Below are 13,331 nucleotides of genomic sequence, written 5' to 3'. Positions count from 1 at the left end.
ACCCTATCCTCTAGTTGGACAATCGCGTCGATCTAAGAGGGTCCGAACACAGGCTTCTCAAGCTCAAGTCGTCTTTTGTTGTTTTGGCCCCTTCGGGCGTGACTCCATCGGTGTGGCGCTGGTTATGGGTGGGATCACGGATTCCATCGGGTAAATAACTTCTTTTCCCGATTTTGATCCGGTTCCCTCACTCCCCTCCCGTCCCCCACCGGTGGTCGAAAGAAAGGATGACAGCACAGGCCCGGCGGCCTCGTGTGACATATTATGCGGAAGGAAAATTGGCGTTTTCGTTCCAAGTCAAATTGTGTGCAAACCATCAATGGTAACCCCAATAAAGTATATATTTTCTGAAAGCTTATTGAATAAAGATTGTAATTGTGGATTTTGTTTACATCATATAGACCATAATAAGCAACGTCAGCATTTTGTTTGCAATTATGATGTTGCGCAACTTCAGGTTTATTTGAGAAGCAAGGCTGACACTACGTAGAAATGAAACCTAACGGGACAACGACAGGTTTCATCGGTGTCACTTTTCTTGTCTCTGTATTTTTATTTTTGGCTGTTGGCTGTCGCCGCTCCTACGTACACAGCAGCATTTTCGTCCGCGGTCCCTGCTTTCTATTGTCACTTTTGTTTGAGAACACTTTTCGCGCTTCGACCCGCAAATAAACCGCCTGTTTTGCAGGCTAATGAGAGCCAAAACTTTTATGTGGAATTTGATCTACATATATTGGTCTAAAAAACGGTGTCTCAGATTTTTCTTTTCTTGCTCCATTAATTTTTTAGGAATTTTTAATCCTAAAGAAGCCCTAAAAATGCCATTTTAAAGTTTAATGAATTCATAAAAAATAATGGATCAAGAAAAGAAAAATCTGAGACACCGTTTTTTAGACCAGTATATGTAGATCAAATTCCACATAAAAGTTTTGGCTCTCATGTAAAAGTGTTTTCAAATAAACCTTAAGTTTAAACGATTTTCACTTTCGACGGTTTAGCTTCCCCTAAAGAAAAACTGATGGCAGAAGCCCGTGAAATGTTTGCTGTTGGGCCTGGAGTTCCATCGTTTTGCTGCTTGGGGCCCTTAATTTTTTAAAGTGCGGAGCCCTGAGAACTTTTTTCACAAAGCCCGTAGCCCTGTTTTTAAGGAGCCCAGAGCTTTTTTGGGCCTGGAGTCCTGGAGCCCTAAACCCAACCCAAACTCTGGTCTAAGCTCCATCTTACTCGTCAATGAAGTCACGGCCCCCAAGCCTGTTTAAGAGTTATTTTTTGGTCTTAGATTAAAATCTCCACCCGGGGAGAGGTTATTCGGCCCTCAAGCCAGTCTAGAATAACCCCTTTAAAGCGTGATTCGAACCCTCGAGCCCTGATGACGTCGTTGTCCTCGCTGCGCGCTGCGATTACCGCTCGGCCAGCTCTGAAATCCCTTTGGAATACTAGCATAAAAAGTCGCTGTGGTAAGTGGTAAAATTGCTAATTTAGGGTTCCTGACTGAGAGTACGTACTCTGATAGATCAGTTAAAATGGATAAAAATCAACAAGCTTTACCCCCCATTTTTTTTAGGTGGGAATAGTGCTTTTCACAATGTAGACTTTGGAAAGGTTTCAAACCCAGCGTTTTTCTGCTGCTGTAAATTTACGCAAGCTTGGAAAACTACACAGGTCTACACATCCCACAAGTGTTGGACGTAATCGGAGATCAAAACACGTTTGTCCCAAGTCTTTGGATTTTGCCGACTTTCTGCAGCTTTAGCCCAGAACTGTACATGTGTGGCTCGCTTAATCTGCAATTTCAACGATTTTTTTTTAACCCGATTTTATCTGTCACCCCAAAAGGTGGCAACTGTTTATTGACCATCACCGTAGGTGTAAACAACTAAGTTTTTCGAGCGCAACTCTTCGATATCAAAGCAAGCTATAATATTTTCCTTATAAAAAACCTGGTTAAAAAAAAATTTTCATTAAATATAAGAACAAAGATAAGACTTTTCGAAACTTGGGCAGATTTAAGATGACAGCGAAAATTCAAGGGCATTTCAAGACTGTACGAGCCATGTTTGATATTATACGGGGAGATAACGGCAACAAAAAGAACACTCATAAGGTCAAATACTCATAATTTATTAATTTTAAATTTAACAGTTTAGAGTGTTTAATAACACTTTTAGGTATAAGAATTCTTAAGCAATCAGTATTTTATAATATAATTTCATATTCTGCAGGTCGTTTTTCCAACTTCAATCGTTCACGTCGGTCCGTCCATATTCGGTGCATCTGAGTTTAACGATTCTAGGAACCTGTTGAAGGAACAGATGTTTATATATCAAATTGTTTTGTTTCCGCTGTAAGTTGAACACTATTATAAACGTTTTGATCAAATGAGTCTTTATTTATACAGAGTGCTCCTTCAGTTCAATAGAGGCCCTGAAGAAATATGGTGAAGCTATAGTTAAATCTTCCCGTTTCGAAAATAGCACATCCGAGTAAAACATATAAGGTCATCATCATTGAAACTGTCTTTGAAGTGCCCTTGTATTGCTTCTTGTTGTTGTTGTTGTTGTCGTTTAAGTTTAAAAAAAAAAAACACCTTTACAGAGCGGAAAACCTCGCGGAATAGTCGTTGTAAGAAAAGTAATCTTGCTTCTGTACTAAATTTAAACTGTCCTAATGTATTCTTGATAAAGTTGTATTATCGGAAAGAAACATTCGACCTACCAATGATAAGTGAGGACACTTTGACAGGATCGTAACCATTTGGATTGTGAAGTTCCTTGATACAGACTCGGCAGGCTGTAGTGTTAATTTGCTGGAAAGGAAGAAAAATTGAAAAAATTAATTAAACAATAAAAAGTCTCAAGCGAATATAAGTGTCAGATTGTCAACAGTGTGACTAATGTCGCCTAGTTTTGGTGCGAAATTTTCATCTTATTCCAGTTACATTTACGTACCTCTACCCAGGATGCAATGCTGTTATACTCGGGAATGACGTTTGTCTTTCCAGCTCCCCAACTGTGAGACGCTGACACAATGACTGTGGGCGCGGAGCTGTAAACCTTGTTGAATGCCAAGTTCTGTAAATGTGACAGGAATCAAGTTTTTCAAAGTTGTTAAAATTATCTTGGTAAACCATAAATGCAATAAACTCCAGATATGTCTAAGTGTGGACTTTTACGGAATGACATACCTGACAGTACGCGTTGTGATGTTCTGCAAGAGGCAGGGCGTCGTTTGGAAAGTCGATGTACCTTTGCTGGGAAAGAAGCTTGGCTGGCAGGGTTTTATACGCCATCCAGTTCTGTGTAAGAACAGAAAAACACATTCAACAAGAATTACAGCATAATTTCCCATCCAGACTTCTGGATGATAATGCTGTCGGTGGAATTATGATTTTTTGATTGAATTTGTTTGTTCTCTTATTTGGTGTTGTTGTACACGGTAAAAAAAGAATAAGGAATAAAATAAATATTTATAACAAAAATATAACGATTAAAAAATTCTTAGCCTAAAAATTGTACAATGGCCAGAATTTAGAGTTCAATGAGGTGCAAAATAATTAGCTAGGGAGCTCCGCTCTTAGGCTTGCCTAAATCTATATATTATACTAACTGTCGCCGATAAGAAAAAAGAAAAAATGTAATGCAATGAAACTGAATAGCATGCAGTTTTTGGGATATGTGTATGTTGTTGTTTTGTACTGAGAAAATGGGCATTCCTTCTCTTGTACGTTGATGTTGTAATTGTTAACAGTATGAAGTTGTTATTTATGTAATTTGGGACACAGCAGTATACTTCACCCCAATATCATCAGCTTTTTGATAGGGCCACACCCCTGCTCCTCAGTTCAATTCTAAACTGGTATAGCTTAATCTGGGCTCACGTTGTCTCGAAGACTTAGTACGGCTCCCGCTGTAAACATATTTCTTACTTACCACTTTAATATTTTCATGAAGACCATCAAAGTTCTGCATTTCTCTCAAACAGGCGGAAAATCCTTCAGCTGTAGCATTCTCGACCCAGACCGTGGCCGCGTCATGATTAAGATCCAACTTTGTGTGTTCAGCGGTCAGTAAAACATGTGGCGCAGAGGAAAAGGTGCCCTGAAAAAACAGAATGTTTTATGCTTAAAACTGTTATTCCTTCATGATCAGTTAGATTGGCAAAGCAGAAACTTCTCCTCCAGGTTACCAGCTGTGGACTACTTTTTCCTCGATCGAAACCCTTGTGTTGATTGTACTGGCTTAGTTTTTCACCAACTAAACAGTGAAAAGACGTGTTCTTTACAAAAGCAAAATGAAAATAATGGAAATTTCCTATTTTGTAAATTTAGTTGATCGAGATTGTTGCATAAAATTCAAGTTACCTTACTAACTCAAGTTGCTCAAAATTTCTTTTGTTTTCCATTGAGAATTTCGATATACATTTAATTGAAAGATAGGAACAGGTGGTTTGTTTGTCAGTATAGTACAAGAAGGTTTGTATTCGTTCGTTTGCACTCTGATAAAAAGCGTTGGCTTTTATATTTTTCGTTAGTCTACTGACCCCGGCAAGAGAAGAAAATTATGCTGATCAAATTAAAACTAACCGAAGGAAAATCAATTTTCTTGCAGTTAGTTCCATCCCACCAATTTGAAATACTGAATCGACCAGCCACGGAGTCCACAGGAGCTTCCTGGAACGCGATGTAGTCAACAAATGTGAGCCCGCCGTCTGGTGTCAAGCGCTCTGCTCTTCCCGCTTTAAGCGCGCACACGTCGAAGGCGTTGAGGTTAACATTCTCGATCCAGTTCACAGCAGCGTCATGGACGAAGTTACCGGTGTAGTTGAAGTAATTGATAGATGTTTGGACATGAACCAATCCACGGCTGGACTCAAAGCTTCCGTTAACGTTATTAAATGAAATGGTTCTGCACTGCACATCGGTCGTTTGTAAACGTAGAACAATGCGACCACGTTGAAGAACAAATGCTAAAGAAATAAACAAAAAAGCGTTGAGAAGTACGACCTTAAACTTAAGGAATTTATTCCTTTAGGACTTTTAATTGGCTTTAAACTTGGAAATTAGTCTGATAAGCGAGTCATTCCAGTGAAATTCATTGTGGCGCATAGTAACCAAGTATTTGACCTACTTCTTGGGCAGCTTTTGTTTGGTAGGAAAAAACTCAAAGGGCGGTGTAATTTATCGACTTCGACTTAATCCCCTCATCAGGATAGAACGATTTTAGCTCAAGTGTCAACAGAAATCAATGAATGAAACCTTTATTGGAGTGTCTTCTGAAATTCGCGTTTGCTTTTGTTTTGCATTAGCAGCATTACTACAAGAGGTGAAAACCGAAACCAATAGTGTCTCGCTCATACACGTTTTCCCGCGCTTTATGCCGGCTAAATATATTTACTTCAAGATTTGATTGGTTCACTGGATTGCCTGTGTTCTTATTGATTGGCGAGACTGATTAATTCGGATTGATTTCAAGACATTCGATCAAAAATCGCTCTAAGCCTATACATCATGATTTAGTTCGGCTAAAAACCAAACAGGTGATGCAAGGCAAGAATACACTCCTACACTTTTTAGTGGCAACGGTACGACGCGCTGAACTACAAAATTGCATATGACTCACGTTTACAGCCGCCAAGGTGCTTGATGCCGGGTTCCTCCTTATTCTGACAAACTGTGTAATTGTATTCACAAAGACTTTGATGCGTCTTGTCATTGTTGTCACACAGCGGTTCTGATACTCCACTGTCGCAGGGTTTACAGACGCACTCGTGCGATGTAGGGCCAGTGGCATTGCATACTCCGTAAAAAGGACACGTGATACCGATACATGGGTGATAATCTGTGAAAGCAAGAGAACGAGAAGACCAGAAGTCATATTTTTTCTAACCACTGAATATCTGAATATCATTGAAATGACTAAGATTTTTAGAATTAAGAAAAAACGGACTTTTCCTTCTAAACTTGACAGAAACGGCCAAAAACTGTGGTCATTTTTCGAAATTAAACGTCCGCCATTTTGAACACTTTTTCTGTCGGTTACTTTAAAATAAGGAATGCGATTCGCCATGTTTTTACGTCATTCTGCACATCCAAATTTCCCTTGAAGTAAAAAAAAAAAGTAAATCTGTTTTACAGTTCGGTGCATGTGTAAGCTATTACTTGGCCTACTCAATTCCATTGTTTATGAACCAATCGATGCAAGTGAATCACTTATATGTGTGCCCAGAATAAACCCCGCGGGCCAACAATAAATTCGATGTCCAACACTAAGTTCTAAAGGCGCGAGGGGGGCACGCAAGGAAAAAAAAATTCTATGCGCGGCCTTCTCGCGATCGCGCACTCTTTTCAAAGTGTGCTAAAAAACGTACACAGACGCCTGCCATGCAGGCTATTTTCTGAGCAAATCTGTTGACATATTTTGTACACATGATAGCCTGTACATACGTATGTACATAACTGGCATAAACTATATTTTAGAAGCTCGCGTTTTCTGTGATTGCTGCTATATGTGTGTAAACGCAATTTAAGGAAGCCTCGCATATTTCGAATTTAACGATCTATTGAAACAAAATGATTGAATACACTGTTCCATTATTTGAAACCGTCAGTTGTATAGTGTCTTCTGTTAATTGCTTAATGAACGATGTTACAGTGGCGTTATAATATACGCATTGCGGACCTTCTATTTACATCCTACGAAGTGTATCGTACTTACTTCCCAAAGCCATGTAGTTGACAGTGATGGGATCATGTAAGGCATCAAAACGTTGGATATCCTTCAGACAGACATCAAAGCTCGTCTTCGATATGCTCTAAAGGCAAATAAGATAAAGTACAATGTTGAATAGATTGCATCTTGAAAGGCATATGTGCAAAAAGAAAACAAGAAGGTTGAGGAAGCTTACAACCGGCCGGTTAATGTTTGTAAAAGGCGCGGAAAACTTGAGTAAAACACAACTCCGAGATTTGCGCGAGTCACGCAGTTTGCGTGAGATGTAGTAGTGTGCCAAAATCTCTCTCATTACGTCATCTCTTTCTTTTATAACACGAATTATAAACCGGCTCGGCCTAAGGCCGCACGGTTAAAACATATTTTTAGTTTGAGTATGGCCTTTTTCCTTCAGCGATTCCTACCTTAACCCATTCTGTTATGGCGTTGTTATCGGCGTCAATGTTTGTCTTGTTATGCTCAGCTGTCGTTATCACGGTTGGTGCTTTGTAGAACTCTTTTGGGAAATTCACAGTCTGAGGAAAAATAGAACATTTTCATTAATCAAGTGTTATACCAGCCTTAAGTATTGGAATATCTTCTTTGGAACACCTCTTGTAATAGAAGCTCATATCGAGCTTGTTGTTGCCCACGAACACTGTAATCTGTAGTAAAGATACATCCGTCGTTCAGTGTTTCTTGTGGTAAATTCGACTACATTGAGTTATTGTGCTTTCTTTTTGCGATACTTCGCGATTGTGTTCTGTCATCCTAAACTTAATGAATTTTAATTACATTTTCAAATTAATTATTCACAATTTAAACAATCTGAAACTTTTCAAGATGCGTTAATTTAGATTTTTCTTTATATTGCAAGCCGGAATCAAATAACCTAGCTACATGTACATGTACCAAGTTTACTCACTCACCTTGCAGAAGCCATATCCATGGTCTCCAGACGGGGTATAGTTGTTAGCAAAAAGAACTTCAGCGTTCGTAGGAACACTCCACCCACTGGGCGTTTTAGTCAAGACTAAAATGTCCTAAACAGCAGTGAAAAACAAATGAAAGGTCTTCGACTAGCTTCTACAAGTTAAGGGAAATAAGTTACAAATAAACTGCCGTGTTACGGTATAATCGCAGTTTGTGATCGGTCAACAAGTCGCCGAGTCACGTTCGGGTAAATTTGCATGCAAAAAGTTCTCCTTCGTGCATTCTAAGTGTTGAGTCTAAGAGAGAGGTCCCGAGCTCATAATCAGAGTAGACTTGCTCTAAGTCGACCTTTTAAAGCAACTGAAACGTATAAACGATAGCGAGCTGTTAGTTTTTTTTTTTTAAACCAGTGAAAAAAAATCCCATTTCGAAAAGTGGAAAATCACTCCCAATGTAAAGGTTTAGTAAACTACAATATCAAGGCGTTTTTAAATCGGAAGTTCCTTTCTTTTTTGTTTTCAGGTTGTCCATTCTCATGCGAACACGGATGATGTCTAAAATATTTTATAATCAACACTTACCACTTTCACGTATTCATGTTCGCCGTCAAAGTTTTTCAACTCACGGAGACAAGCTTTGAAGTTAAACACAGTGACTTCTTCTGCCCACACGCTCGCTGCATCGTGTTTGTTTTTGAGCGACGGCGACAAATGAATAGCGGTCAAAAACACAGATGGAGGGCTAGAGTAACGCTGGAAATAATAAAAATAAATATTTTTATAGCACCTATCCAGGCCTGTTCTAGGCGCTTTACAAAATAAAAATAATAGATAAAATAACACAAATTAAAACGAGATAATTTTAAATACTTCCGCTAGAAGGTCACCCCGAGTTTCGTTATCAGTTCAGTCCATTCAGAACTAAATAAGTTGCGCAGAATGTCGCCTAGATTATACACTTTTTCACAAAAACACCATTACGTTATATAATAGACCAAATCATATGATTGGTTACAAAAAGGCGGGAAATTCGTAATATACTAGGTTATATTTATATTAACAGATGTCGTACAATACGTAAAACCCTTAATTTTTTGCGGCTAATTTGGCTGTGGTACATCTACTAAGGGAGCAAGTCGACGCATTTCACATTCAAAGGTTTGTGAGAGCGAGACATCAATTCTACGAGACTTCAACTATGCTTTTGCACGCAAATCTCTTTCGGCTGGCCAGGACCACAAAAGTGGGAACCGAGTCCATAAAGATCTGGTGATCTCAACTGATTGATGAAAATAACTAGTAATATAATATGTTCAAATTTACCTTGGGATAGTCTACGCGGACGCATCTAGTTCCAGAGGTCCAGAGAGGAATATCTATTACCGTCTTATAACCGGCATCATTGGCGACAGTTTGGTATGCCATCCACTGTAAAGTTACAGCTCTGGTTCCTGAAATCGCTCCTGCTGTGGCAACACATCCTGTAAATCTACAAAAAAAATTAAAAATGATTAAAATTGTATTAAAGGGGCGCAATTTTAATGTCACGCAATTTTTGGCAATTTCGTCACAGACTATAGCTAACTGGTCATGGAATTAACTAAAATATCACAATAACGGCTTAAAACTGTAGAATAACTCAAAAGAAACACAGAAAGGCCAAAACGGGGCATGGATGGGCAAAATTAGAGAAGATTAAAACGGATTGCGTTCGGGTAAACTTGAATAACGTCGGCCCGACTTTTTTTCAAGTTTACCTCAATTTGTATGAAAGTGTCATTTACAATGCTCGAAAATTCTCCTTGTTTGATTATGTGTCTGTGCTTTTACCAAAAAATAACTTTTGCTCTGCCAATTTGAAGTTTACAGCTCTTAATTAACGAAAATAAATAGACTTATCTGAAATACCGTGACTCTAATTTCGTTACGCGTTTGCCCACAAGTAAAAACTTAGTTGAGAAAGAACTCAATGGTCGCTTAGACTATGCCAATAACAATGTTAACTTTTCTACTATGCACTTGAACGCACGAAGCTTACTAGGAAACTAATAAATTTAAGCTACATTTAGGAAATCTGCGAAATATAAAACATATCTTTGTGTAAACTTTTTATTGGCGAAAAGAAAAGAAATGGCCATTCTGGAGTGAACTTCTCCTTTAATTTAACAGAGAAGGATGAATGACAACCATCCCGCACCCAGCATTCAAGGTCCTCAAGACGATTCATCCGAAAAACACTCGTCAACTCTAACGTGATTTAAAACTTATCATAGAGCTACGTCAGGGGTAAGGCATGTTGAAAAATTGATCTTTCGTAATCCGTCTTCATCATTTCTCCAATCTTCGAGCGGTTTTCGTAAAAACAAAACCAAGTAATCATTATGGCCAATCAAAAAGAAAAAAGACAATCAATTGAACCAATCAAAACTCGAAGCATAGCCGCTACGAAGGGCGGGGAAACGTGTGCGAGCGAGTCACGATTTTTTTTTTACTTTGACTGGTGGAGAAAGTAGCGAGAGATTTTAAAACCACTCACTAAGTGTATTGAGCAAAACCAAAGGAATTCCGGATTACTTTCGTCATGCGAAAATTACTCAAAGCATCCTTTTATTTTTCAATTTTGGTTTATTTTACGATTCCATTCAAAGCAAATGTAAACTTTTTATCCATCGCAAAAACACCGTTTTGGATTACTCGACTTATTCCGCGCTTCCCGTTATTTAAAGTTTCATTCAGTCGTAACTGAGCAACATTATTAATCACATCCACCGGGTATCTAATTTCAACAGTGAATTCGAAGACATTTATTTCTTCGCACTAATGGCTTACCCAGATGCAGTCACCTCCTCGACCCAGGTCACGGCGGCCTCATGTATCGCAGATTTTAAAGCCAGCTGAACACGAACGTCACTGGACGCAAAATGCGGTTCAAATGGAAACACTTTACATTCATAATCCTTGTCCTGGGTAACGGTTATTTGTCCTGATCCGAAGATCATTGTGGCTGAAAAGGATAAAAAAAAAAAAACGGTTAGTACACTGCGTCGGTCGATGCAAAGTTTGAAACTTTTTTTCTAATAAAATTTCAGTCCCAGGAGCAAATTTCATACTCAATGTTGCTAAATTAGTTTGAAATGCCAAAATGACCAAAACAAAATACCTGAAACAATTCAGTGAAGAACTATACTGAGCGGCGAAAAAAAAAATTCACTAGCTTAGGCTCGAATACTCTCCTTCGTTTTATCGCCAATAATATTTTAGCTCCAAAAAACTAAGCTCAAATGTATATTTTATCATCCATGTACGAACGTTAACAGGAATATTTTTGCAAAAATCCAAATCTATCAGCAAGTTGAATTGCCCATTCTTCAAACACTAGTGCTATCAAATTTTCGCAAACGTTCAATATTTCTTCAGCAACGCCTCGTGGCACGCTACTGGGCTAACTTTGGCGTGGGGCGCTTTCCATTCGACCAAAACTTTCGGAAATTTCGGAACAAGGACGAATGGTACAGAAATTTGCTCGGAAAGTTTCCAGAAAATCCGGAAAGTGTTGACTTTCCGAAATGCGAACCATTCAATCGAAAACCCCGGAAATTCCAGAAGCAAAATCAAATGGAACTGAAAGTTCCCGGAAATTGTTTTCGAAAATTTGGGTCTACCTTGCGAGGTTGTCCTCTTTTCCGGAAATTTTGGAAAAAGCTACCATTTTACACTCAGCCTGAGTTCCTTCGGCAGAAAATTTAGCGATTTGTGCAGCTGAAAGCAGCTACATGTGTTAAGGAAGCATTGTTGAAACTCCAAATAAAATTTTTTGGTGAACTCGGTTGTTTTTCGTTGTTGTTTTGCAGGTGGCAGCAAAGAAATGTACAAATATTTATAACGCGCGTGCAGGCTACGCCATTGTTTTGCTCATTAAACTTTTTGGGTTTTCGTTTTCCCTGTATTTGTAGCCACGATGTCATTCATGGCGTTTATTTTCAGTGCTCGGAATGCTTTTTATTTGCAAAAATATCGAGTTATATGTGCAGGAAAGCGGCAACAGTGCATTATTTTAATGCACCGTAGAAATTTCCATATTAGACGCACTACCTGACCATATGCAAATTTTGTTTTGCTTTCCGTGCAGTCAACCGGAAAAGTTGGAAAATGCTGTTCCATTTGCCACTGGAATTGTCCGGAAACTCAAACCAGAATTTTTGGTCGAATGGAAAGCGCCCGTGGTGATTAAAACCCTTGAACTGATATGAACTAACCTGAAACTTGTCCAGAAATGAGAAGGCTAAGAGTGATAACGCAAACTATCAGCTGAAGACGACTCATGGTCAAACCCAAGAAAGAGACTGCAATGATAACTTCGACAAGGGAAGACAGAAAATGTGACCAGCAAAGGAAACACTTCCATTTTATAGTCGACAAACAAAGCACGCACGATGCAAAGAAATCCCGTGCGCATTCATATAAAAGGTGACAAGTCCCGCCCGCACAAGCTAAGATTAATAATGCGTATTCTCACCCTTACAAATGTAAATGTGTTTTATCGCACATTTTGAAGAATGTAATCAAACAAACGGCTGAAAAATTGTTACATGTTCGGCGGCATCCACCTATTGTATTCAGCGTTATTGCGCCGCCACAATGTGCCGTTTGTGGATATATGAACTGAGATTTTATCACCCTTCACAGCCGCCCCGTATGGTTTTGCACAGTATACAGTGTGCCGCCCGAAAGCATTGTTGCAAGTGTTAGGCATGTACCAAAGAAATAAAGCGCTTTGAAAACGCGCGCAAATCTTCCATCCTTCAGCATTCTTAACTTTTAGCCATCAGAAATTGGCTCTTTGTACCCCAGTGGTTATGATTTTGGTATTATTCACCTCGGTGTAGGTGAGCCGCGCAGTAGATATCCCACCCCATTCATATTTTTCTTGCCCTTCAATAAGAACGTTGTTTCATTTTAATTAATTTTCATTATTTTTTCATCATCTTGTCGGAAAAAGGAAATAATCTTTGTCGAAAAAAAGGAAACAACTGTCACAAAAAAGCCGCATTGAAAAAAATCTTGTAGAAATGAAAGAATCTGCAAATAATAAACCAGAAAGCTTTATTGTTTAGGTGAGAAATGGCTGCAAAAACAAAGTCGTAGGTCAAAGCAATTCGCGACAAACCAAAATTAATATTCAGTTATTCTTGGCACCTACAAACAAGCAAATGTTTTGATATTGGGCATAAGGTTTTGCTGTTGATTTTTCTGGACAAGAAATGCGGAAAGCCATCTCCAACATTTGAACAGTAAATTCTAAGAACCGTCACGTTTCCCCCGCTATTTTTAAGGAGTACAAGCAAGATGGAAAAAGCATGTTTTTGTGCGAATTGAATAATTTCCCTTAAATTTGATTTGTTAAATATTCAGACTGTAAACTTGAGGTACCAGAAAATAATTTTGCTGATCGAATACGAGGGACAGAAAAATTGATAGCTCTGAAGCGTAAAGTCGCGAGCTTAGTTTCTCACCCCTCCTATTATCAAACAGGTCCAGTGGCAAATCTAAGGGAGGGGCCCAGGGGGGCCGGCCCCACCTTATTTTTAGGCCAAACTGAGGCCCAAAGGGTCAAAAAATTATTTTCGAGAGCGGCCATCCCCCTCTGTTTCAAGGGTCTTGATGATCGCCCCCCCCCCCCCCCCACTTTTTT

General features: G+C 39.0%; 1 protein-coding gene across 1 annotated transcript; it reads right to left on the bottom strand.

Annotated features, from left to right (window-relative positions):
* Positions 1-2,110: 2,110 nt before the first annotated feature.
* LOC144641875 (uncharacterized) lies at positions 2,111-12,907 on the bottom strand. Its single transcript, XM_078500885.1, has 14 exons — positions 11,896-12,907; positions 10,469-10,643; positions 8,963-9,128; positions 8,222-8,392; positions 7,637-7,750; positions 7,133-7,243; positions 6,714-6,810; positions 5,619-5,837; positions 4,583-4,965; positions 3,930-4,097; positions 3,185-3,295; positions 2,949-3,071; positions 2,716-2,806; positions 2,111-2,297 (listed from the first exon to the last, which is right to left on the bottom strand). Exons 1-14 carry the CDS (start codon positions 11,960-11,962, stop codon positions 2,290-2,292), a joined length of 2,004 nt encoding a protein of 667 aa, XP_078357011.1. The 5' UTR covers positions 11,963-12,907; the 3' UTR covers positions 2,111-2,289.
* Between the last annotated feature and the right edge of the window lie 424 nt (positions 12,908-13,331).

The sequence above is a fragment of the Oculina patagonica genome, chromosome 2 (genome assembly GCF_052425735.1).
Source record: "Oculina patagonica isolate OP01 chromosome 2, crgOcupat, whole genome shotgun sequence".
In the NCBI taxonomy this organism is placed as follows: Eukaryota; Metazoa; Cnidaria; class Anthozoa; order Scleractinia; family Oculinidae; genus Oculina; species Oculina patagonica.
Note: the sequence above shows the minus strand (reverse complement) of the source record. Positions and strands in the feature narration are given on the sequence as shown.